This window comes from Lampetra planeri, chromosome 41 (genome assembly GCF_965212315.1).
Source record: "Lampetra planeri chromosome 41, kcLamPlan1.2.h2, whole genome shotgun sequence".
Lineage (NCBI taxonomy): Eukaryota > Metazoa > Chordata > Hyperoartia > Petromyzontiformes > Petromyzontidae > Lampetra > Lampetra planeri.
The window spans coordinates 4,952,121-4,976,655 of record NC_136147.1 but is presented as its reverse complement, the minus strand read 5'-3'; the positions used below and the strand labels follow the sequence as shown (position 1 = coordinate 4,976,655).

General features: G+C 48.3%; 1 protein-coding gene across 3 annotated transcripts in view; it reads right to left on the bottom strand.

Annotated features, from left to right (window-relative positions):
• The window catches only part of LOC144732109 (glutamate receptor ionotropic, delta-1-like), a 262,706-nt gene that overhangs the window by 12,811 nt on the left and 225,360 nt on the right, over positions 1 to 24,535 (bottom strand). For 2 of the 3 annotated variants that reach the window (XM_078613383.1, XM_078613386.1), the window contains 7 exons: positions 20,237 to 20,398; positions 19,314 to 19,436; positions 16,175 to 16,276; positions 14,275 to 14,475; positions 11,141 to 11,591; positions 10,548 to 10,686; positions 8,994 to 9,192 (listed from right to left, as the gene is read on the bottom strand). In XM_078613383.1, coding sequence (XP_078469509.1) covers positions 8,994 to 9,192; positions 10,548 to 10,686; positions 11,141 to 11,591; positions 14,275 to 14,475; positions 16,175 to 16,276; positions 19,314 to 19,436; positions 20,237 to 20,398 — 1,377 coding nt within the window. The remainder of the gene's footprint in view (positions 1 to 8,993; positions 9,193 to 10,547; positions 10,687 to 11,140; positions 11,592 to 14,274; positions 14,476 to 16,174; positions 16,277 to 19,313; positions 19,437 to 20,236; positions 20,399 to 24,535) is intronic. The other variant, XM_078613384.1, reaches the window with a different exon arrangement.

Here is a 24,535-nt window from a genome sequence, read left to right as displayed (position 1 = left end):
ATAACATTTGCATTCGCCTCCCCAAGTCACCATCGCACACGCACTTCCCCGTATTCGCTCGCTCACGCCACTGCGGCCGTCTGGAACGCTCTTCCTTTGAATATTAGGAAGCCACTGGAGCTATGCACTTTTAAATCAACATTGAAAGCTCATTTCTACAAAGATGATTTTTGTGTTCTGTTTGTTGTCCTTCCCCCCCGCACCTCTTATTAGCACGGTTGGCTAAGTACTGTGCGAAAGAAGTTCAAGATACATGCACTAGAGGGAGATCCACTTCAGGTTATTTTGGCCTCCTCTTCCCTGCTGCAGAGACATCTTAAAAGAGGTGTAAGTGCTGTACGCCACATTTACACCGCCGGGGTGGACAGAGGCGGGGAGGGCATTTAAGAAACCTGCACCGTTGTTTCGACTGCCGGGCCTGGAGGCTGAAGTGAATCGGCGACCCGTACGTATGCTGAACTTCTTTCGCACAGTACTTAGCCAACTGTGCTAATCGGTGGTGCGGGGAAAGGACAACAAACTAAACACAAAAAGCGGTTCCAAAAAAATTTGTTTTCAATCTAGATCACTTATAAGTGCATAGCTCCAGTGGCTTCCTGATATCGGAAGAGCGTTCCAGATGGCCGCAGAAGGGCATCTGAAAGCGCGCGATACGGTGACCATCTTTGTTCGATGGCTCTAGTCAAACGCCTCTGTGAGGGCGACCGGATTGCAAATCCGGTGTGCTGCTCCCCACGACACCACAGCAGCATCATCATATAAATGTCAAATCAATATTTCATCCTTACGTGCAATTAAACAACCGAGCGCCAACACAACACGGATTAAGCGAGCGGCAACACTTATTCCAACTGCTGCATCCATGCCGCCACGGGGGCGTACGGAGGGTTTTGCGGTAGGGGGCACTGCACGATCGCGGCCACTGCCGAAGTCACGGCTCACGACGCTCGAAACAAGCGGCCGCAACTCACTCGAAAAAAAGCAATAAGGTGTCGTGTCATTTTTCATCCCGGATAAAACAACATTCATCTAAAAACAATTTTCCTCTCTTTTGCGCGCACCCCCCCCCCCCTGCCGCACCCACCACCACCCCACCACCACCCCCGAACCAAACGCCTCCAACTCCACACCGCTCACCCCCGGCGCAGACTCAAAGCCCCCTTCCTCCGCTCACTGCCGGCGCGCAATTCCGTGGGGTCATCTGGCAACGGGAGATCTGGCAGTGGCAACGTAAATAATGCCCAGCGCGACCTCGCGCCCCATCCCCCCCCCCGACCACCACTACCACCGGCCCCACCACCGCCACCTTTCACGCCCTCCCCTGGCCGTGCCAAGCCGACTCTCATTGCTCACGTTAATAGGGCAGCAGCTCATCACGTCTGCTCGCAAACAGTGAAGGGCAGGCGCACACGCACGCACGCACACGTGCAATGACAAGGTGCCCAACAGGGTGAGTCATTAGCGCAGTGGCTACTGTAAATACAGTAAAGCGACCCTCTCCAGAGGAAAATGTGGAGGACGTTGCCACTTTGTGGGGGACAATGAGTGGCCAGTGTCCATGCAAATTAGATGCAATAATGTGAAATGGTGAACATTTCGCTTGGAACTGTGTGCTTTAATGTCCATAACCGTAATCGCTGCCCAGACAACAGTCCACCGCGACTATTTGCAAAGGCAGACCTGGGATTGATCAACATGCTTTGACCAATTAAACATACGCTACTAAAATGGGTTTACGCCATTAACGATCTGGCGTTGGGTGAAGGTGGCACAATTGAGGGCAGACGCAAATCGACATCGCAAATTAGGGCACCGTTGGAAATCCTCATTTAGCTGCGCGGCAGTGTTTGATAAAGTACAAACGTGGGTCGGCCTTGCTGTCCGATACATGGGTACTGACGGCACTGCTGGTGTGACTCGTCATACTGTGCTTCTCTCACAGCTGAATTGGTCCAACAATTTGGTGGCGAGATGTTAACTACATCGCCTAGGCCAGGGGTTCGGCAACCTACGGCTCCGGAGCCGCATGCGGCTCTTTACGGGCTGCTTCTTGACAATATGTACGTGAGTACAGTATGTACTCAGATGCATTGCGGCTCTTGAAATACTGAATTTTGTACCGAATTGAAAAGAAATGGCTCTTCTTGTTATTTTGGTTGCCGACCCCTGGCCTAGGCCATGGGTTCGATTCCGACCCTGACGCCTGCTGTATATTTGGAGCTTGTGTCTCTCTCCCGTGGTCGCGTGATTTTTCCCCGGCTTCTCCAGTTTTTTCCTCCACAATTAGAATCAACATCATGCGTTTAGAGTTTTTTGGCTGCTATACATTTCCACATGATAAGCCACTTCATTGAGCTGAAAAAGAGTTATAGTTTATAGTTTCGGATTTTACACCTACGCTGACTCGTGTAAAGAAATGAGGCTATCCCCATTTTACACCACCCCAAGCGAGCCAGTCGCAGAAGTGAAAAAGCAAAATGACACAACCATGCAAAAAAGATTTAACTACACTTATTTGCCAATCTTATTTGACAGACAACTATTACTGGTTTACCATGTTTAGTGGTTGTCTCCCTGTCACAGGTTGATTCACAAACCGTACCTCTCCATAACAAAGGCTCACCCTCTTAAGCCTCACCTTACCATATTAATAAAAAGTATGCGGCCCTTGCCCCACCACCTTCTCCAACCATTATATAAACGGAGTGGTAGCTCCTGCAATCTCTCATTTACTTGATACAGCTGTCGTGGCTGTGACGGTTCCCCCTGAAGACGGAAGCTTGTGTTGCCTCCGAAACGTCGTGATTTTTATTTTATTTTACTTTTTTAATGTTTTACCTACGTGACTTTACCGAAAAAACCTAAGAATATGAATACAAAATGACACGGTTAATTGCTAGGTTCCCAGCAGGCGTAACACAATTCCTCCGCTGGGTGATTGGACGAATTGTTGTGACAATTACCCTCCGAGCTGTCGACATTGCTCTGTGCATCGCGTTCGCCGTTTTCTGCAGAGGCTTACTGTTGGAATTCAGCGGCCACCCTGGTTACTGCTGCGGCTGTATTAACCGCAAAAAATACGCGCCGTCTGCTTGAGAGTGGTCACTGAAGATTCCGTGACTTCAGAGTGGACACTAAAGATCCCGCTGTCAGGGTCCATACTCCCTCTGTATAATCCTAATTACTCAATTGCGATTATACAGAGCCATAATTTTAATGATTATTATTTTTAGTCGTGATTAGACTGAAGAATCGACAGTGTTTTTGTTTGATCATTAACATGAATTGTAGCACCTCTGCTGGCTGCAGTGGTGGCATGAACCCATTACGTACAATTTGTACGAATAGAAAAAAAAAACTCCAACAAAATTATAGCTCCAAAGTCAGCGATAATGAATGCATCACCCCTAATGCACAGGCAATGTGATGCTAACACAAACAACAGCCATTCACAAGTCACCCCTTTGGCAATGCTATAGATGATCGTGAGACTGGCTCCACAATTCAAATCAAGAATCAGTTGTGTTACAGTCTTTACGCAAACCGTTTGCGTAATGGTTTCCCACGAATCACATTTCTACGACATCACCGCGCAGAAACACGCAGTCACATCGCCACCGCGCACTTGGGAGCGTGGCATCCAGACAGGCAGGAATCCACCCAGGCTATCATGTGGTTACTCTGTTTTTTGCAAAGCGCTTTGGGATAGTTGTTTTTGTGTGCGAGGCGATATACAAATAGTGATTGTTATTATCATCTCGAGAATATTCGTCACTCCCTGACAAGACTCTAACCTATTTCCTTCTTCAATCCCATCGCCAGCCATCTGCTAGCACTCTGGGCACTAAGTTAAGTTGTGAGGTGACCCCGGGAAGACCCCTCGAACTGTGTGAGGGAGGCTGGAATCCAACTCGGGTTAAGCAAGCGGAGGAGAGATAGGTGAAGTGTCCAGGGAGAGAAGTGACGCGCTGCGAACAGCGCACTTTGTTAACCTTTAAAATCCGCAATGGTGATGAGGGCAAGCAGAGTGTTCGAACAGCGCCACACCTAATGCCTCGTTAGCGCACTGCGCTAGCAACCCGGTGACCTGAGCCCAATTAACAGCTACGGTGACGAATAACAGAACCGTGCATGGGCCCTGCCTAGGTCGATTCGGTCTAAAATGGTGACCTGGTGTGGTGTATACACATCAACACTGGGTTTAAAGCTTTCGTGACTGCAGGGATTCATATTCTTGGTTCTTTCGGTAAAGTCACGTAGAAGGGAAATAATAAAATAATATAAATATATTTTATTACCGAAAGAACCAAGAATATCAACACGGGGGTTACACCAAGGGACGTGGTACTGTCTCACATCACCATAGGTGCGCTTGTTGTCATATGCACCGAATATTGCTCATCACACTTCAATCAAAGCAAAAGTTATCAATCCCAATCAAACGTCTTTTTTGTGCAGTCATGAAATCTATGTATGATGTTGAACTTCTTTTGCACTGTATGTTGCCATCCGTGCTCATCGGAGGTACGGGGAAGATCAACAAACTAAACACAAAAAGCAGTTTTAGAGAAATTAGGTTTAAAATCTCGATTATTTAAAAGTGCATAGCTCCAGCGGCTTCCTAATATCAGAAGGAAGAGCGTTCAAGAGGGCCGCAGAAGCACGCATCTGAAACAATGGCCATGTGGTCATTGGTGGCCAGGGCACGACCGGATTGCATATCTAGCCATGTACGTTTGTTTGCTAAGAATAATGTATTTTTTTGGTGATTTGGAAGTGTGCTGACAATCAAAACAATAATCTGTTCATTGTTTCCCCATTAATTTTTGGCAGTTTAACTAAAGGTTCTGTTCGAGGGTATACGTGTACGGTGTACACGTATAACGGGCGGGAGGTGACGGAGGGGTGGATGCAATGTGCTCTGAACCCAGTTCGATTCCAGGCCATGGGCTAACATCGTTTGGCGAGCGATATCTGAACCGCTCCTGGCCCGCATCACCTTGACCAACCCGGACAGACCAGCATGGTGAAGTATGGTCAGACGAACCTCATGACATAGGGTATGCGAGTAGATGTCCTTCATCCAGCAGTGAATTGACAAGGGTCATGGATAAATATTATTTTTTACTGCTTGCTGTAACGCAAGGATCAGAGCTGGCCATTTTTGCACAGAATAGCTAAAGAGACAGCGAGCACATATCAACCAAGCGTTAAAGGGCGAGCTTTAATGCTGCACTTGGATTTACAATAGGTTCATTATGCAGGCTTGCGTGTGATGTGATGTTTAAGTCTTAGGGCACCCACGTGGATTCCATACAAATTAGATGCAATGAGTTGCGCACATGCACACCACCATCAACAGACAGACCCCATGCATTCACTGTAATGTATACGCAACGCATCATCTTCATTGACCAGCACTGCTTACACGTTTTGGCATTACAATGCACGTATGTGTATGCAGCCATTCATCAAGAAGTGTTTTCTGAATGCATTTATTTTAATGCTCGTTACGATTAACGTTGTTTTCCTTCCTCCTCCTCCGCCCCCACCCCACCCCCAAATTGTTACGGTTGAAAGTCGTGGTTCAATTCAAGGATCGGTAATTTGACCTGCCTCATTTTAACCATCTCGATCGTATTATTTGCTCAATAATCCCGTCCTGTTTGCACGGTTTTCTTTTGGTCCGTTATCCCAAATAATCGATTAAAATCGATTAAAATCGATTTTTAATCATTATTAAACGCGACAAAAAACCCCCCGAGAGCATGTACTGTGTACGTCAAAAATGTATTATATTCGAACAATAATCTCATTATATTCAGTGTGATCGCGGGTCGGTGTGATCGCGGGTTAGTGTGGAGCTGCTACGGCGTGGTTATAACGCTCCTGGCGTGTGACACGGCCACAACCTGCTGAGCTCGTGTGTATATTAATGTTTGCTCTCTTCTCACTTTGTTGCATTTCATTTGGCTGTAAGTTTGCCTTGACCATTTTATCCGGCGCATGCTGTCTCGCGCGTTTTATTTTTGATATGTCACTGTATTTAGATGGTTTGTGAATTTTAATTATTCGTCCTCAAGACTTTGTTTTTATTTTTATTATTATTTCCAGCCGGGAAGGCTCCATTGAGCTAAGCAACTAGTTTACAGGGACCGCCACGGTCCCGAACCGTCAGCAGCGGTGGCAGTTAAAGCGGTGACATTTACAGGATGGGAATGTGCAAACTAAGAGCAAAACATATTAACACAAATGATATACACACGCGGATAAACCACATATACACGACAAACATAATGGTATTCTTGGTTCTTTCGGTAAAGTCACGTAAAAGGGAAATAATAAAAAAAATAAAAATATAAAACAATAACATTCTCACGACGTTTCGACTGCAACACAAGCAATCATCATCGGGTGTGAAATCCACGGCAAGAAATTTTGAAAAAAGTGGCGGTTTTTTCTTAACGTCAGCACCACGGACAGCGATTTGGCAGTTGGTCAGATGGACGAGTCCATCTATGTTCGGAAAAGAGGAGGGGGGAAAGTCGCCGTAAGCGTGAACAACAATAATGGTGCTTAGTTATCGCTGTTATTCCTAATAATTGTATTTGATCAAAGTGTAAATAGGAAGTATGCATGCACGTTGAACTTCTTTCGCACCGTACGTAGCCAACTATGCTAATCGGAGGTGCGCACTTCACGTGGCTCTGTGTACCGCGTTCACTGCTTGTCGCAGAGGTTTACGGTTGCAATCCAGAGGCCACCCTGGTGACTATTGCGGCTGCCTTAACCGCAAAAAAACACGCCGTCTGCTTCAAAGTGGACACGAAATATTCCGTGACGTCATTCATAAGAGTAGGCCATTGTGTGCTGTCATCAGGGTGCATACTTGCTCTGTATAATTGCGATTATATAGTGCAATCATTGGGCCCTACTACGGAAACTTGCCAACAAACACTCATGAAAAAGTCATTAGATGCAGTGAGGCTTTCCTGGGTGAACAAGAGTGAAAATAATAAATGCGTGACGTAGTCGCATGTTGTTACAGCTGATACATTACTGAACATATTCAGAGGTGGCTGGTTGATTGGGGTATCCGCGTGACTAAAAGTAGCCACAGCTACGGTGAGAGGAAGAATGGATGCGGTGTGCCGGATGAGGAAATCTTTTCCGAGTCGCTCACGTGGACAGACCTGGATGCATGAACGCAACGAATGTGTGTTGCAATGTACGTGACTGCACACGCGATGTAAGCATGGGTACAGACAGTTGCATAGGAGATACACATGGAGTCAACGGAAGATATGAGGCTCATAAGCCAAATAAAACTGTGTATGTATGAGGTCTATGGAGCTAGAGTCCATCGAAATATCTCTTTGAGTGCGTCGCTGCTGTTGTCCAGCAGATATTATGATTATACTCGTGGTATATCACATTATCGTTTCAGATTAATAGTATATCCACTCACACACGTGAGGACCTGGACAGTCACTCAACACGGCATGTGGTATAACCAACACCAATAACCGCCATTCGCCACCAAGTGACGGCGACGTCACCGTAGCGCCTGTGCCAGGCCAGGTGCACGTTGTGGTGCTATATGTGTTACTAGCTTTACTACCCGGCTTTGCCCGAGACTTGGATTCTTGTCTTGTATTAACACACGGCCTACGCGGAGGGTGGAGGAGGGGTGCGTGACGTCAGCAGGCACACTGAGTGACGCTGCCGCATGCGGGTGACATCACAGATGTGACGTCATCCGCTCACTTGCCGTGCAAAATATTATATCCATTATTGCATAAGTTTGTTGCATGTTGGGAAGTACGCTAAACATTTCGAACAGACACACACATTCACAAATTTCCCTTTTATATATATAGATATACAGACACGTATAGGCACCAAATAGTGGAACAGTACACTTGAGTGCCAGACTAAGGCACCTTTAAAGTTCTAAATGTGTTCCGCTGAGGCTCACAGAGTCAGACTAAGACACTCTAGGTCTCTCAGGGGCTCAACATATTCTTGCCTAAGGCTCACAGATTGAAAGGGGGCTTAGAATTCTTAAAATTTAGTGGAATCGCCGAAGCGCAGAGTCAGATTAAGGCAAATTTACAAGTCTCGGGGTTTAATGTTAATTCCCAAAACTCATAAAGCCAGCATCAAGGGTAGCATAAACTTACACTCCCTTTATGAGGCTTACAGAGTGATGACATCAGCTCGTGTGCTAGTGCTTAGTGGGTCATGAAGTTGATCATTGGATCATAAGTGATTGTGACACCTAATGAGTATATGGCACACGAGGTGTTAATTCACATTGCAAATAAAGAAATGAGGTCTATAGAGCCAAAGTATATTTATATATGTCGACAGAACCACTATTGCATGAATCCTATACAAGGCCCACTGCTTTTATCTATAGAGATACACAGTATTTGCGTGTCTGTAATGCTACATGTCGAGTATATGACGTCTCTAAAACAACATTGTATATGGCAAATTTGGGAGCTATATAGAGCCACAGTATATGTATAATGATAAAAACATGTATATGAAGTCCGTAGGGCCATGTTGTAACGGACTCCTGAGTTATGTAGAGGAAGAGTATACGAGCTTACAGACAGGTCTGCAGAGCCACAGGATGCACACACACACAGCTCAAAGAGCCACACAGTGCGGGCATCAATTGGCAGCTACAGAGTGGACGGCGCTGCGCCGTGTAACCCCGTGTGACCCCGGCATGGCCCCGGCGTGACCCCGCGTGACCCTATTTAACCTGACCCTATTTAACCCCGCATATGACTCCTCGTGACCCCGCATGGCCCAACCTGACCCCACGTGACCCTGCTGTAACCCCGCATGACCCCAGCGTGACCCCGCATGACCCTGCATAACCCCGCGTGTGACCCTGTGTGACCCAGCGTGACCCCGCGTGACCCCGCGTGACCGCGCGTGACCCCGCGCGTGACCCCGGGCCGCCGTGCGGTCGCTACCCGGTGGACGGCCTCGTCCAGGTCGTGCACGCAGTTGTCGGAGCCGTTGTTGCGGCTCACGGCCTCCCACAGCTTGGCGTAGGTGCCGTGCTCGGGCCCCACGGGGTTGGCGGCGCGCGCTCGCAGCTGCTCGTAGAGGCTCGAGTGCAGCACCGTGCCGTACGACATCTCCGTCTGCCTCGCGAGCTCCTGCAGCGAACTGGGGGGCGCGGGGACGCACGGGGTGTGGGGGGGGGGTGCAGGTGAACACTCGGGGGATCTCTGTCTGTCACGTGAGCTCCTGTAGGTGAACACTCGGAAACACGAGGGGGTCTTCGTCTGCCTCGCGAGCTCCTGCAGCGAACTGGGGGGCGCGGGGACGCACGGGGGGGGGGGGGGGTGAAGGTGAACACTCGGACACACGAGGGGATCTCTGTCTGTCACGTGAGCTCCTGCAGGTGAACACTCAGAAACACGAGGGGGTCTCCGTCTGTCACGTGAGCTCCTGCAGGTGAACACTCGGAAACACGAGGGGGTCTCCGTCTGTCACGTGAGCTCCTGCAGGTGAACACTCGGAAACACGAGGGGGTCTCCGTCTGTCACGTGAGCTCCTGCAGGTGAACATTCGGAAACACGAGGGGGTCTCCGTCTGTCACGTGAGCTCCTGCAGGTGAACACTCGGACACACGAGGGGGTCTCCGTCTGTCTGGTGAGCTCCTGCAGGTGAACACTCGGAAACACGAGGGGGTCTCTATCTCGTGAGCTCCTGCAGGTGAACACGCGGACACACGAGGGGGTCTCTGTCTGTCACGTGAGCTCCTGCATGTGAACACTCGGACACACGAGGAGGTCTCTGTCTGTCACGTGAGCTCCTGCAGGTGAACACTCGGACACACGAGGAGGTCTCTGTCTGTCTCGTGAGCTCCTGCAGGTGAACACTCGGAAACACGAGGGGGTCTCTGTCTGTCGCGTGAGCTCCTGTAGGTGAACACTCAGAAACACGAGGGGGTCTCCGTCTGCCTTGCGAGCTCCTGCAGCGAACTCGGGGGCGCGGGGACGCACAGGGGGGGAGGGGGGAGGGGGGGGTGCAGGTGAACACTCGGACACACGAGGGGGTCTCCGTCTGTCACGTGAGCTCCTGCAGGTGAACACTCGGAAACACGAGGGGGTCTCCGTTTGTCACGTGAGCTCCTGCAGGTGAACACTCAGACACACGAGGGGGTCTCCGTCTGTCACGTGAACTCCTGCAGGTGAACACTCGGACACACGAGGAGGTCTCTGTCTGTCTCGTGAGCTCCTGCAGGTGAACACTCGGACACACGAGGGGGTCTCTGTCTGTCACGTGAGCTCCTGCAGGTGAGCACTCGGAAACACGAGGGGGTCTCTGTCTGTCTCGTGAGCTCCTGCAGGTGAACACTCGGACACACGAGGGGATCTCCGTCCGCCTGCAGTGAACAGGTGAAGAACGGGAAACATGACTGTGCGCACAGGGTCAGTCAGCATCACAGAGAGTCGGTGGTGGCAAAGCTGGGCGGAGGAGGGTGCCGGCCGGAGCGTCCGGCTGGGGATACGCACCTGATGGGGCTGGTGAGGCGCGACAGGGTGAGGTAGGCGGCCAGGCTGGCCGTGTAGGACGAGACGACGATGAGCGTGAAGAACCACCACACGGCCACCATGACCCGCGCCGACACCGACATCAGCACCAGCTCCCCTCCTGGGCGCAGCGCGGAGGGGGGGGGAGGGGCGGGGGGTAGGGGAGGGGGGATTGCAGTGGGGGGGGGGCAAACAATGACGGGAAAGGAATTGCGTGAGGGAAAGACACAGGCCACCCAGGGGAGGGTTAAACTGGGATAGAGAAGGAACCCGTGGGTGATCAGGCGTGGAGAAACCGGGGGCAGCTCCACAGGGAGAAAAGGGGGCACAGGGAAAGCAGAAGCCACCCGAGGTTGGTTAAGCACATCAACGAGGCAACCTGTGACGACCCTTCTAAATTTGTCGAAACGCAAGCGCGGCGAAAGCGCGAGTGTAGGGTGAGCGGCGATATCTTTTTTCGCGCGCTCCCACGTTGGGCCACCGTGCCGAACGCAACGCGGTACGGCCAAACAAAAAAACAAACCGAAGAACTTCAGGGCAGCAGCCGCGAGAACCTACGCCGTGGAAATGCTCACCCTGCTGCATCAACGAGCCGTACACGAGCCACAGCGAGCCGGGCCACGTCCTCCCTCTGGCGTCCGCTGCCATGGTGCCCCCTGCCGGTCGTCCCTGAATTCCGCCGCCGCCGACGGCGCCGCCGACGACGCCGCCGCCGCCCTCTCGCTGGCACGCGGGGCCGGCGCCCGGCACGCCGGCAACGGCCGTGCCCCCGGGGCCTCCCCGTCGCGCGCCGATCGTGTTGAGCCTGTGCACGACCAGGGCGACGATGGGAACGCAGGCGGCCAGGCCGGCCCACACGGTGGGCGCGAAGGGGGCGAGGCACGAGAAGAGGTCGGCGTGCCGCTGGTGGTGGTGCTGCTCGCGGAGCATGATGGCCACGCCGCGGTCCATGAAGCGCTTGGTGAAGTCCACGACGCTCTCGCGCTCCGGCGTGATGGTGACGGCGCCGATGCCCACGTCCGCGCGCTGCCGAGACAGAGCGGCGCACGCTCAGGATTACGCTTAGGAAAGGGGACGCGGTGCAAATTGGAGGGTGCTAAGGAAAGCATGTATGTGTGTTGAACTTCTTTCGCACCATACGTAGCCAACCGTGCTAAGTTGGCTTGGGCCAGCACGTGCGGTTCGATCGCGAGCCCCCGCTGATTGCTCGTCGCGATTTAATGACCCATTGCCCACCTGACCTGCCCACCTGACGGCGGACGTGATCGGTAAATAAATGAAGTTGCAATAAAACAAGAAAAGTATTTTGTTGTCTTATGTATTGCATTGTCCACGTTTGTTGTGAGCATTTAGGTTTTAGTGCTGTGGTTTTCCCACCTGATGATGATTGATTGTGTTGCAATCGAAACGTCGTGATTTGTTTTATTTTAATTTATTTCTAACTACGTGACTTTACCGAATGAACCAAAGAGTAAAGGTTTGAGTGGTTAAATATTGGTCTGGAGAGCCAATATGCCTAATCAACTAAGACATTTAAAAACATGTATGTGTAAAGACCAGATCCAAAATGTATCTTTGGCTCGCATCGCGATTCCAAATCGTGGATATTCACGGGGTTACATGATTTAACTGCCTCGCCTGGCATACAGGAGGTTGTGGGTTAGATCCCGACTCCGACGCCTGCTGTATATTTGGAGTTTGCACGTCTCTCTCCGTGGTCGCGTGGATTTTTCTCTGGGTCCTACGGTTTCTAACTCCACATTTAGAATCAACATCACGCGTTTAGAGTATTTGGGTGCTATAAATTTCCACGTGATAAGCCACTTCGTTGAGCTATCATTTGTGGCCAGGTCGCTTATGAAAAAGAGCTATAGAGCTCAGTGGGCCTTACCTAGAAAATAAAAAATAGCTTAGTTTACATTTTTATTTAAAGATTTCGTGACTGCAGGGATTCATATTTTTGGTTATTTCGGTAAAGTCACGTAGAAGGGAAATAATAAAATAAAAAAGATTGTTTAATATTTTTATTATTTTATTATTTCCCTTCTACGGGACTTTATTGAAAGAACCAAAAATATAGCTTAGTTTACAGTTGAGCGCCTAATTCATACCAAAACGTGTGTTCCGGTTTGTGCTTGGACACACCCCGCGCATTAACAGAACTGTTGTGTGGGCCTGACGAATGAGCAGATGCTCACATTCACGAATTACATGACCATCCGCCATCTTGTTTTTCACACGGGATTTATTAAAGTGAAATTTGGTTTTTATTTCTCCTCTCTTTCACTTCAACATTAACAGGCACTGCCAGCAGAGAGTGTGGTGTGTGTGTGTGCGTCACATTTGTTGCATGCGGCTTTATAGGTGGTGATCATTTTGATCCCAGGATCCATGCTAGAGGCTCTCGTTTTGTTATCGTGGCGCTCACGACTGCCCAACGATTGTGTGTGGCTGCCCACTATTCATTTCCTCTCCGCACCGCACCGAGAGCACTGAGCGAGATGACAGTTGCAGTTCACGAGCCAGGGTTATAAGCGCTGTAAAGGTCATTGTACGAGTGTGTGAGTGAGACTGTGCGCGTCTGAGTGAGCCGGTAAGCAAGCGTGCGCGTGTGGCTGTGTACGAGACTGTGTGTCAGTAAGCGAGTGTATGTGTGCGTGCATACGTGTGTGTAGCGGTTAGCACGCTGCGCTATGACCCAAATTCGATTCCCACTCATGGCTAACACCGGTGACGATTATCTGAACCAGTCCTGGCCTTCGACTCAGCCCCAAATGAGGACCTGGTGCGGTGTGTAAACATCGCCACTAGGGAGACAAAGGCGGCCGGGCGTGGTGCTGGCCACCCACCCCCTCGTGTGCCGTGTCGGCCTTCATAGGTGCTCACTAATAGCACTTGCCCCAACAGCCTCTTCAGGCTATATGGGGGATCTTTGTCTTTCTCTTTTTTACGTACGTGCGGGTGAGACTGTGCATGTGTGTGCGAGTACCTTGCGCGGTGCGTAAACAGCGCCACCGGGGAGACAAAGGGGGCCGGGGGTGGTGATAGCTACCCACCGCCGTGTATGCAATTCCCGCCATTATAAGTACTCACTACCATCACTTGCGTGAATATTCTGCTAGCGGCTATTGGGGGCCTTTGTGCGTACATGGCGTGGTGGTGTAGCAGTCGGCACAATCCACTGTCAACCTGGCAACCCGAGTTCGATTCCCGCTCACGACCAATAACAGTGGCGATTATTTGAACCGGTCCTGACTCTCTCATAGGTCAACTCAGCACTTGCCCCGACAGCTTGTTGAATTTCGATTTAAAGCTTTCGTGACTGCAGGGATTCATCTTCTTGGTTCTTTCGGTAAAGTCACGTAGAAGGGAAGTAATAAAATAATAAAAATAAAACATAATAAAATAATTCTCACGACGTTTCGGCCACAACACAAGCAGCCGTCCTCAGGTGAAGACCAGGTCTGTCGAGGCGACAGCGTCTAAATGAAACACCACCACGCTTGGAGCGTCTATTTAAGCTGGGTTGGAAGGGGGGGGGAAATGCGCCTTGACAAAATAATCTGCATATCAAGAGGAATTTAGCATATTTATGGGAAATGCCTGTTGACGTTTATACAGTGGAATCTTTGTGTGTGCGTGCGTGTGCGTGTGCGTGCGTGCGTGTGCGTGCGTGCGTGTGCGTGCGTGCGTGTGTGCGTGTCCGTGCCTTGTTCAGGATCTCCCCGAGCAGGCCACTCCAGGAGCCGCCGGTCCCCGGGCGGCCGTAGCTGTTGTCGGGCGCCTGGTAGACGTCGTAGGTGAAGCCCAGGTGACGCGACAGCTCCTCCAGCACGTCGACGGCAAAGCCCACGAAGCGCTTGGGCTGTCCCAGGACGTTGTCCGACATCATCACGAACGGCGGGTCCTGCTGGCAGGATGTCAGGGGGGCTAACGGCATTATGATCTTTCTCTTGGCTCTCGGTGCTTTTTGGCCCTTGGTCTGTTACAGGGTTGGCCACCCCTGATGTATAGAGAACCATAGTTCAAATCGTGCACAAATACTGTGCAGGGTGCAGTATTAGCCGCATTGTGAATATGTATTAATAATGAGATAATATATGAACGTATTAACTTATGAACTTGAAGAATCAACTATTAAAGTGTTTTAATGGCAGCATAGAAACAAACTTTTGGTGCCACATTTTTTGGTTCTTTCGGTAAAGTCACGTAGATAGAAAAATAAAAATAAAGTGAATAAAAATAAAAAATTATAAAAATGAAAAAAATTTAATAAAAAAACTAATGTAGATTGTAGCCTGGTTCTTAATCTGAGTGAGTGTACTGGCAGTCTATAATGTAGACTGTAGCCTGGTTATTAAGTTTGATGATTGTACTGGCAGTCTATAATGTAGACTGTAGCCTGGTTATTAAGTTTTGTGAGTGTACTGGCAGTCTATAATGTAGATTGTAGCAATGGTTATTAAGCTGGGTGAGTGTACTGGCAGTCTATAATGTAGACTGTAGCCTGGTTATTAACCTCAGTGAACATACTGGCTGTCTATTATGTAGACTGTAGCAATGGTTATTAAGCTGGGTGAGTGTACTGGCAGTCTATAATGTAGACTGTAGCCTGGTTATTAACCTCGGTGAGCATACTGGCTGTCTATTATGTAGACTGTAGCAATGGTTATTAAGCTGGGTGAGTGTACTGGCAGTCTATAATGTAGACTTAATCTTTGGTTCTTTCGGTAAAATAATAAAATAAAATAATGTATAATAGGTGACAATTTCGAGAGATTTCACCGCTACGTATTATTGATGAAGTGCTGCGGTAATTGACAAAGTGTTATTGCCACGAGTGCAATTTGTACTCGCTATATCTATAGATCTATTTTATTATTTTATATTAACTTGATGAACTTATCTCTCTTACTCTTGCATCCTGTCTTGTATTTCTCGTTGATGTAACTTGCTGACACACAGCCCCTACTGGACGTCTGCAAAAAGAAAAGCTTCATAGCTCATCAGATTCCATCTCGAGTATAAGTAAAGATCTGGATTCTGAGATGTAATCTCCCTCGCCTGGTATGAAGGAGGTCGTGGGTTCGATCCCGACCCTGACTCCGGTATATTTCCACGTGATAAGCCGCTTTGTTGAGCTATCATTTGTGGCCAGGTCACTTCTGAAAAAGAGCTACATAAATTTCGATTTAAAGCTTTCGTGACTGCAGGGATTCATCTTCTTGGTTCTTTCGGTAATGTCACGTAAAATGGAAATAATACAATAATAAAATAATAAAAAATAACAAATAAAAACATAATAAAATTATTCTCATGGAGAACAGGTGGAGAACAGGTCTGTCGAGAAGACTCTGTCTTCTCGACAGACCTGTTCTTCTCGACAGACCTGTTCTCCACCTGAGGACGGCTGCTTGCGTTGTGGCCGAAACGTCGTGAGAATTATTTTATTATGTGTTTATTTATTATTTATTTTTATTTTATTATTTCCATTCTACGTGACTTTACCGAAAGAACCAAGAAGATGAGCTACATAGCTCGGTGGGCCTTACTTGGTAACAATTTAAAATAGTTTATGGTTTTACGTTTAGTCTACCACATTTGCTCACCAGTACTGTAACCACTCTGAGGGTGACTCCCTTGAGGTTGTTCTCCAGGAGCCGGTCTCTCAAGGTTCCGTTGAGTCCGTTCTTTGGGTCCCAAAGCGCGAGCTGTTCATAGCAGACGGCGTGATTTATGGCGTCGGCAGAGTGGGCAAAAAAAAAAATCGAGATTTCACCGTAGTTCCCGCCGTCAAACAACACACAAAAGCTTTGGCTTATCGTTGGCAGAATGTAATCGGGTGGCCGTTCGTTGTAAGGCACGTGGATGTTTTTATTTCATTTTATAACAAAACATTTTTTCTTCTCAAAATAAGAAAAACGGGGACAATAAAAGCAATTTATGAAAAGAGCTGTCGTGCACATAAACTGGTTGGCCGAGCCGCGACCACCATAATACGTTCTGTACGTGCTACAGGCCGGGAATAAGAACCTTATCTATGTGGGTATGTTGAACTTCTTTCGCACCGTACGTAGCCAAAGGTGCCGGGGAAAGACAACAAACTAAACAATGTAGACCTCAACTTGTAAATCCGTATCAAATCGTAGATACAGTGACTCATTACATCTAAATAATTAAGGCATTTTTTTTACAATTACGGAAAAAAAACATTTTTATTCAGCAGTGAAATTGACCCTTTTGTGCAAACCGAGGATAACATCACATGATCGACCGCCTTTCGATACAATGTGAATTCCCGTAGCGTCTACATTCGGCCGTATCTCAACCACACCGCAGACACGGTGTGTAGGAGGAGGAAGCGGCGCGGTCGTTCGTGGCCTCAACTGTGCACCCGGTGACCCCCGAGTTAGAATTCCGGTCACGGCTAGCATCTGTGACGAGCGATAAATGAGCCGGTTCCTGGCTCTCTCCCGTTTCTGCTTCAGCAACCCGCAATGACCAAAGTGGTGAAGTATGATCGAAAGCCCCCATGGCTGACGGTGGCATTCAGATGCCTTCATCTAGCGATGGACTGAGGACTGCAAATTATGCGTGTGCTTTAAATGTATTGTGTACACACGTGCAAGGCTATACATGATCAAAAATTAAGTGGTTTTTAAATTGAAAATAAATCTAATTTCATAACAATCGCAATGTAATTGAATTATTTAATGCATGTTAGATGTGATGACTCACGGTGAGGGAGAAACAAGGGCGTTTTAGTGTGATGGTGCGCAATAAACGTTTGACTGCCCTACATTTCATTAACATAATAATAATAACAATGCCAATGATTTACCTAAGAAAGCCTCATGGAATGTTGAGACTGTTCCTCAAGGGTCTTGCATTTGGATTGTTTGCAGATGATTGTGATTCAGCGAATTATGTAAGTTTTAAGGATGTTCCTCCAATTCCCGCACCACCGATTAGAGTAGGCCAAAAAAAACTGAACTGGATCTCCCTCTCGTGTATGTGTGTTGAACTTCTTTCGCACCATACTTAGCCAACCGTGCTAATCGGAGGTGCGGGGGGGGGAGACAACAAACTAAACACAAAAATCAGTTTCGTTGAAATGAGCTTTCAATGTAGATTTAAAAGTGCATAGCTCCAATGGCTTCCTAATATTCAAAGGAAGAGCGTTCCAGACGGCCGAAGTGGCGTGAGCGAGCGAATGCGGGGAAGTGCGTGTGCGATGGTGACTTGGTGAGGCAAATGCAAATGGCCACGTACGGTGGCGAGAGAAGTCCCACATACATACAGAAGAGTTATATGGCTGAAATGTGCCTGCCTACGCTTACGACTAGATCGATCCAAAAGCAAAACTTTTATGAAAGTGGGCCAGCGGAAATTATTGCATTCAGCATGATTCGTTTCGCTCATGAGGCAGCCTCAGCCAGAATTCTGAACTCCTTTAAATGAGAATAACAAACGTTCAACTAGTAACGCGCACGGCATCGATCGACTCGGAGGCACGGGAAAGCAAGGACAAAAGTGGGAAGACAGCCGGGCGATGAGCCGGCGCCAACAATTGCCCAGGGTCTACGGACCCCTACGAAGATGAGTTTTCGGCCAATTAATGAGTGAAGAGGAAATCCGGAGGACCCAGAGAAAACCCACACAAATGAATAACCCAACCGGCAATTGGATACCCATTGTAATTAATATGTATTCATTAATCCCCCCCCTCCCCCAGCTGAAGGGCTCACAAGTGACGTCATCACATCTATCCCTCTACGGAACGAAACGGGAGGATTTCTCCACAAATCTGGCTGACGCCTGATGATGCCGGTTGTAATTACTGACGAAACGTCGTGCTCAGATTATAAATGTTGTGGCTTGGCTCTCAAACACACCGGCGTGCTGTACTAGTGACGAATTGTCCACGTTCTGTTTACGTGACAAACATTACTAGTTGCCTGTGTCGGGTGGTGGCGGGTTTAACGACACATTTATATTTTACGCGATCTAACAAAAAAAAAAACCTGTGTTATGGATGATATTATTGCGAAAGCCTGCGAGGTGTTAAATGTCGTCAAACTCCCTTCCCGTCGGCGTCGAGCTGTCATAACCCTGGCTCGTCACAAGACGGCAGTGCGGCAAGATGCGGACTCCACCTCTGCGATCTTGCATGGGATAGACCGGTGGTGGGTCGGCCAAACAAAAATAACAAAGTTGGAGCCATTTTTTTTTTATTCAGTGAAAAAAAACCCTCAATACAGGGTGCATCAGAAAATAGTTTTTAACACTTGTGAGAATTTGCAACAACGCCACGAGAAATGTGCCCCCCGGGCTCTGGTTACCGACCCCTGGGATAGAGCGTTGCCCCCTCACACGTGTGGGGTTTGCCTCCGGGTGCTCTGTTCTTCCACATGTAAACACTCCTTCACTGGCCAGTAACGCCTTAACATATGGAGAGGACTCCAGAGCTTCGGGTGGGGGGGGGGGGTGGAATTTGGCGGTGGCACACCGCGTGGCAAATCGTTTTTACCGCTTGCGAGGGGCGAACTTGCCCAGCAGTTCGCACCCTCCCCCAAACTTGCACTCATTACAGAAAGCACCTGCATGGGAAAAAACAACTAAATAACAATGTCCGAGTTAATTGTCGCGGTACCCCTAGCACTCGCTTCGTTACGTCTGTCGACCCCCCCCCCCCCAGCCCGACCATGAGTGTGCGTGTTCATGGCGGCGATTGTGAGCGCTCATTACCCGGCGCACGGTTTTCTCCTGGCCGCCGTCGGCGTAGCTGGTGCCCAGGACCTCGAACTGCACGTGGGGGTTCACGCCGAGCTCATTAAACTGGAGCTCTCCCGTCAGCCCCCACACGCGCCCCTGCCAAACCCCCGCGGACACAAAGACAAAGGGTCGCCCGTGTAGCCTTAACAGACTGTCGGGGGCAAGTGTTGTTAGCGAGCACATATGCAGGGACACACGCACGCACGGAGACTGGTAGATGCGCGTGCAGCAAATGCACACGCGGGTGAATGCAGATACAGCCAAGGATACACAGATAAAGACATAGATCCTCCGTGGAGCCTTAACAGACTGTCGGGGGCAAGTGTTGTTAGCGAGCACCTGTGAAGAGGCACACTCATGCACGCACAGACGCACGCAGATACACACGCAGGTGAATGCAAATAGAGCCAATGATGCACGTAGATACACAGAGAAAGACACAGATCCCCCATATACCCTTAACATCCTGTTGGAGCAAGTGCTGTTAGCGAGCACCTATGAAGGCCGGCACAGCGCACGGAGAGGGGTGGGGTTGGCATGTCTGTGTTTGTGCCATCACCTTGCGGAGAATGGTAGCGCAGTGGCTAGCGCATTGTGCTACGAACCCGGCGATCTGAGTTCAATTCCCGCTCATGACGCGAACAGTTGTGAATATCTGAACTGGGTTTGGGGCCTCCCGAAGATCGACTCAGCCTTAAATCAGTACCCGGCCGTGGTGCTGGTCACCCGTCCCCTCGTGTGGCATACCGGCCTTCATAGGTGCTACTCGCTATAACAGCACTTGCCCCAACAGTCTGTTCAAGGCTATATGGGGGATCTTTGTCATTGTCTTGCCATCACCTTGCCGCCACGGTCGGCGCGACACCGAAGTCAGCGCGCCACCGCGAGGGCCCTACCTGGCGGATGACGTCCAGCATGGAGTGTCCGCCGTTCCAGGGCTTGGTCCAGCGCTTGAGGCAGCTCAGGCTGGCCATGCTGTGCCACTTGCGGTCCTCCAGCTTCTGGTGGAAGGCGGTGGTCAGCAGCACCACGCTGTCATAGATGTACAGGCTGCTCACCTGCACACACGCACGCACGTAAGCATGCGCGCACGCACACACATGCACGTACGGACAGACACTACCGTGAATACAAGGTGGAACAACATGCGAGTGCAAAGAATCACGTACAATAACGAAGACTACACATATCCCTATAGAACACACATAACCACATGCTAACAGAAATATAAACCTTACAACCACACAGAAATCACACGTAAATTTAGACAGACTGATATATATGCACACACAAATTAAGTAGAACTCATACATAAACAACCCATATAAATAGTGTCGTGTTCTTCGTAGTTGCATGCATTCCATACAATTGATATATCTAATTGCAGAAGTGTTACGTGTGGCTGTATGTGGATATATGTGCTTTGTGTAATATTAATTATCTCACTACCAAGTGGTGAGATGTTATTTCTCGTCTGGTATGCAGAGGAAATCGTTGGTTCGATCCCGACCCTGACGCCTGCTGTATATTTGTAGTTTGCGTGTCTCTCTCTCCCCGTGGTCGTGTGGATTTTTCTCCGGGTCCTCTGGTTCCCCCCCCCCCCACATTTAGAATCAACGTCACGCGTTCAGAGTGTTTAGCTGCTTATAAATTCACACGCGATGACAGGCCACTTTGTTGAGCTACCATTTGTGGCCAGATCACTTCTGACCTCACCTGGTAAAATCAAATAAAATAGTTTAGCTTTACTTTGACCCCCCAGGCGAGGGTTGGCCACATTTACAATCAACATCATGCTTTTGGAGTATTTGGCTACTGCTATTAATCATCACGTGATGATGAGCCACTTCGTTGAGCTATTATTTGTGGTCGCCAGGTCGTTTCTGAAAAAGAGCTACATAGCTCAGTGGGCCTTACCTGGTAAAATAAAAATAATGGATTAGTTAATTAGTTTAAAAAGTAGTTTAAATAATGCCCTTTAGCCGGTGGGACTCTTTTTCTCTCACGAGAGGCCTTCATCGGCATGTGGGGTAAATTCAATCAACGAGTTTGTGGCGTGTGGGAGAAAACTTGAGTATGTATAAATAAATACATAGCAACACCCCAATGAGAGAAAGGAAATCATGGTGTCCACACTTAAAATTCAACAAGCTACCGCTGAATTTCGATTTAAAGCTTTCGTGACTGCAGGGATTCATCTTCTTGGTTCTTTCAGTAAAGTCACCTAGAAGGGAAATAATAAAATAATAAAAATAAAACATAATAAAATAAAATAATTCTCACGACGTTTCGGCCACAACGCAAGCAGCCGTCCTCAGGTGAAGAACAGGTCTGTCGGAAAGACAGCGTCTGAATGAACACCACCATGCTTGGTAGCGTATATTTAAGCTGTCCCACCATTGCCTAGTCACCTCGCAGCCCGTGCCTACCCAAGCAGCCTGGCCATCCACTCACTGCTTGTGAAGTGACTCGAACGACGAACTACTAGGAACCAGCTTTTATTAGCACACAGTAACAATACTAGGCCCTGGCTTCCTGCTTGATCTTAAAGCTCGTCCCTTCTATCAAACGTCACCTCAACCTTGTGCTCTGCTCTTTTATATCATTCGAACACCCCCCCCTCCCCCTTAATGTTTTTCCCCTGGCCAATCCCTGTCCTTCCCTTCTAACGGATCCCAACCGTCGCCTCTGGGTTCCACTTTGCTTCCCGCCTATAAAATAAAATAAATGAAAACAACTGAATTAAATCACGACGTTTCGGGCGCAACACAAACGTCCTTTTGCAGGTGGGGACAACGTAGCGAAAGCACAACCGCCCGAAACGTCGTGATTTAATTTAGTTGTTTTCATTTATTTTATTTTTTACCTACGTGACTTTACCGAAACAACCAAAAAGTATGAATCCTTGCAGTCACGAAAGCTTCAAATCTAGAATTCCCGCCTATTCTCGTTCAAAACATTTTCCTCCAATCACAGCAAAAAGCCTCTCTTTCCGCAAATCGGAGATCCTTCGGCATACTTTTGAATAACCGTTAGGCTGCACATTGGCTTGGGGTGAGTGTTTGTTAATTTCGGTCATTACACTTGCACTCCACCAAGTCTGCATGGAGCCAAGGAAACTCAAGTTCCACTGTCGCGTCGCTCTCCCTGGCACTGCGGACGTCTCCATGTATTTTAGTCAATTCAATTTGGATGCCTCTTCGGGCCGGTGTCCAGATTGCCTGGGCCAAATTTCACTTTTATGAATTTCTAATGTAATAATTGCTGCGGGATTGAGGACATACATCATCGCACGTGTTGGATCTGAAAATATGGTCAGTTGGTGAGATGACATTTAATTAAAAGATGTATTTCTCGTACAACGATAAAGATTTAACGTTGTTTTTAATTTGTCAGCAATGTGGGTTTTCATCTTCTACTCACGGGTAATTCTGGGACAGTCTTACTTGGAATGAGTGTTTTTGGGAGAGTATTGTCCAAAACTCAAGTGGCTACTTTAGTAACTTGAAAGATTAAAGAAATGGCAAGATTTTTTTTTAATAAACTCCTTTTTTTGTTACCAAAGACGCTCTTGCAATTCTCACCTGGCTAAATAGACTCGAATTGACTTGAACTCCGATTTAAAGCTTTCGTGACTGCAGGGATTCATCTTCTTGGTTCCTTCGGTAAAGTCACGTAGAAGGGAAATAATGATGAGCTCATTCAGACGCTGTCTTTCCGACAGACCTGTTCTTCACCTGAGGACGGCTGCTTACGTTGTGGCCGAAACGTCGTGAGAATTGTATTTTATTATGTTTTATTTTTATTATTTTATTATTTCCCTTCTACGTGACTTTACCGAAAGAACCAAGAAGATGACTTGAACTCCGTTTGTCTTTCAATTGGAGTTATAGACAGGCCACAGTGCTCTCCAGATCATTCGAGTTGATCTGGTGCAATTGAGACCAACTATTGAACTCCTCAATCCTGATGTGACAGGCCACATTCAGAGTGATTTAGTTGCCAGCATTAAAGAAATACAGGGTGGTCCATAAGTAACAACCTGATTTGAAATCGCGGTATTTTGTGTTAAAAAAATGTTTTTCTTTTTATTGCAGAAATAAAGAAGCATGAAAGTTTATGATGAACCGATAGACACCTTAGCAGCGTGAGAGAATAGTTGAAATTTACTTCAGAAACAATTGTTCAATTATTTTAAACTTTTAAGACCCGAATGGCTCCAACTCCGCACCGTATTCGGGCGTTGATTTCCCGACTTCAGGAATCAAGAACAACGGCGGATGAAAAGCGTCGTGTTGGCAGACCTCGAAGCGGTCGATCTTCAACTTCTATCGAGCAAGGGAGGGAGAGCGTCAATAAAAAAAGAACCCGAAACATCAACGAGGAAATGCTGTGCCGCTCAATTTGGGGATCGCACGACGGCGAATCTTGGCACAGGACTCAGCTGGTGGAAGAATTGCAGTCCAGAGATTATCAAAGTCGCCCAGAGTGCTCCTCTGCTTTCATTGAACTTGCAGACTTAGACGATTGCTTTCATTACTAATTTAATGACGTCAGATGAAGCTAAATTTCACCTTTAGCGCCTTCGTCAACAAATCTAATTGCAGGTTCTGGGGTTTATGCGTAATTATACTGGATCTCCACGATTAAATAATTTTCTATCATTTAGATAGTTTCTGTTTTTATGTCATTTTTGCAAAACCTATTGGCAAAACAAATCAGGTGGTTACTTATGTCACCTGTGTGATGAGCTACACATAACCATACACAAAGATCCACCTACGAAGGCCGGTACCACAAGCAAGAAGGTAGGTGGTCAGGCCCATGCCCGGCTACCTTTGTCTCCCCAGAGCTGATGTTTACACATTGAACCATGTACTCATTTGAGGTTGAGTCGATCTATGGGAGGCCCAGGACGGGCTCAAGATATTCATCAGTGGTGTTGGCCGTGAGCGGGAAGTGAACTTGGGTCGCTGGGTTCGTAGCGCAGCAAGCTAACCGCCGTGACTCCCACTCCCCACAAACATATATTTTAAAATATCCCCCGTGTAGCCTTAACAGACTGTAGGAGCAAGTGCTGTTAGCGAGCACCTATAAAGGCCGGCACGCCACACGAGGGGGTGGGTAGCCAACACCACGCCCGGCCGCCTTTGTCTCCCTAGTGGTGATGTTTACTACACACCGCACCAGGTACT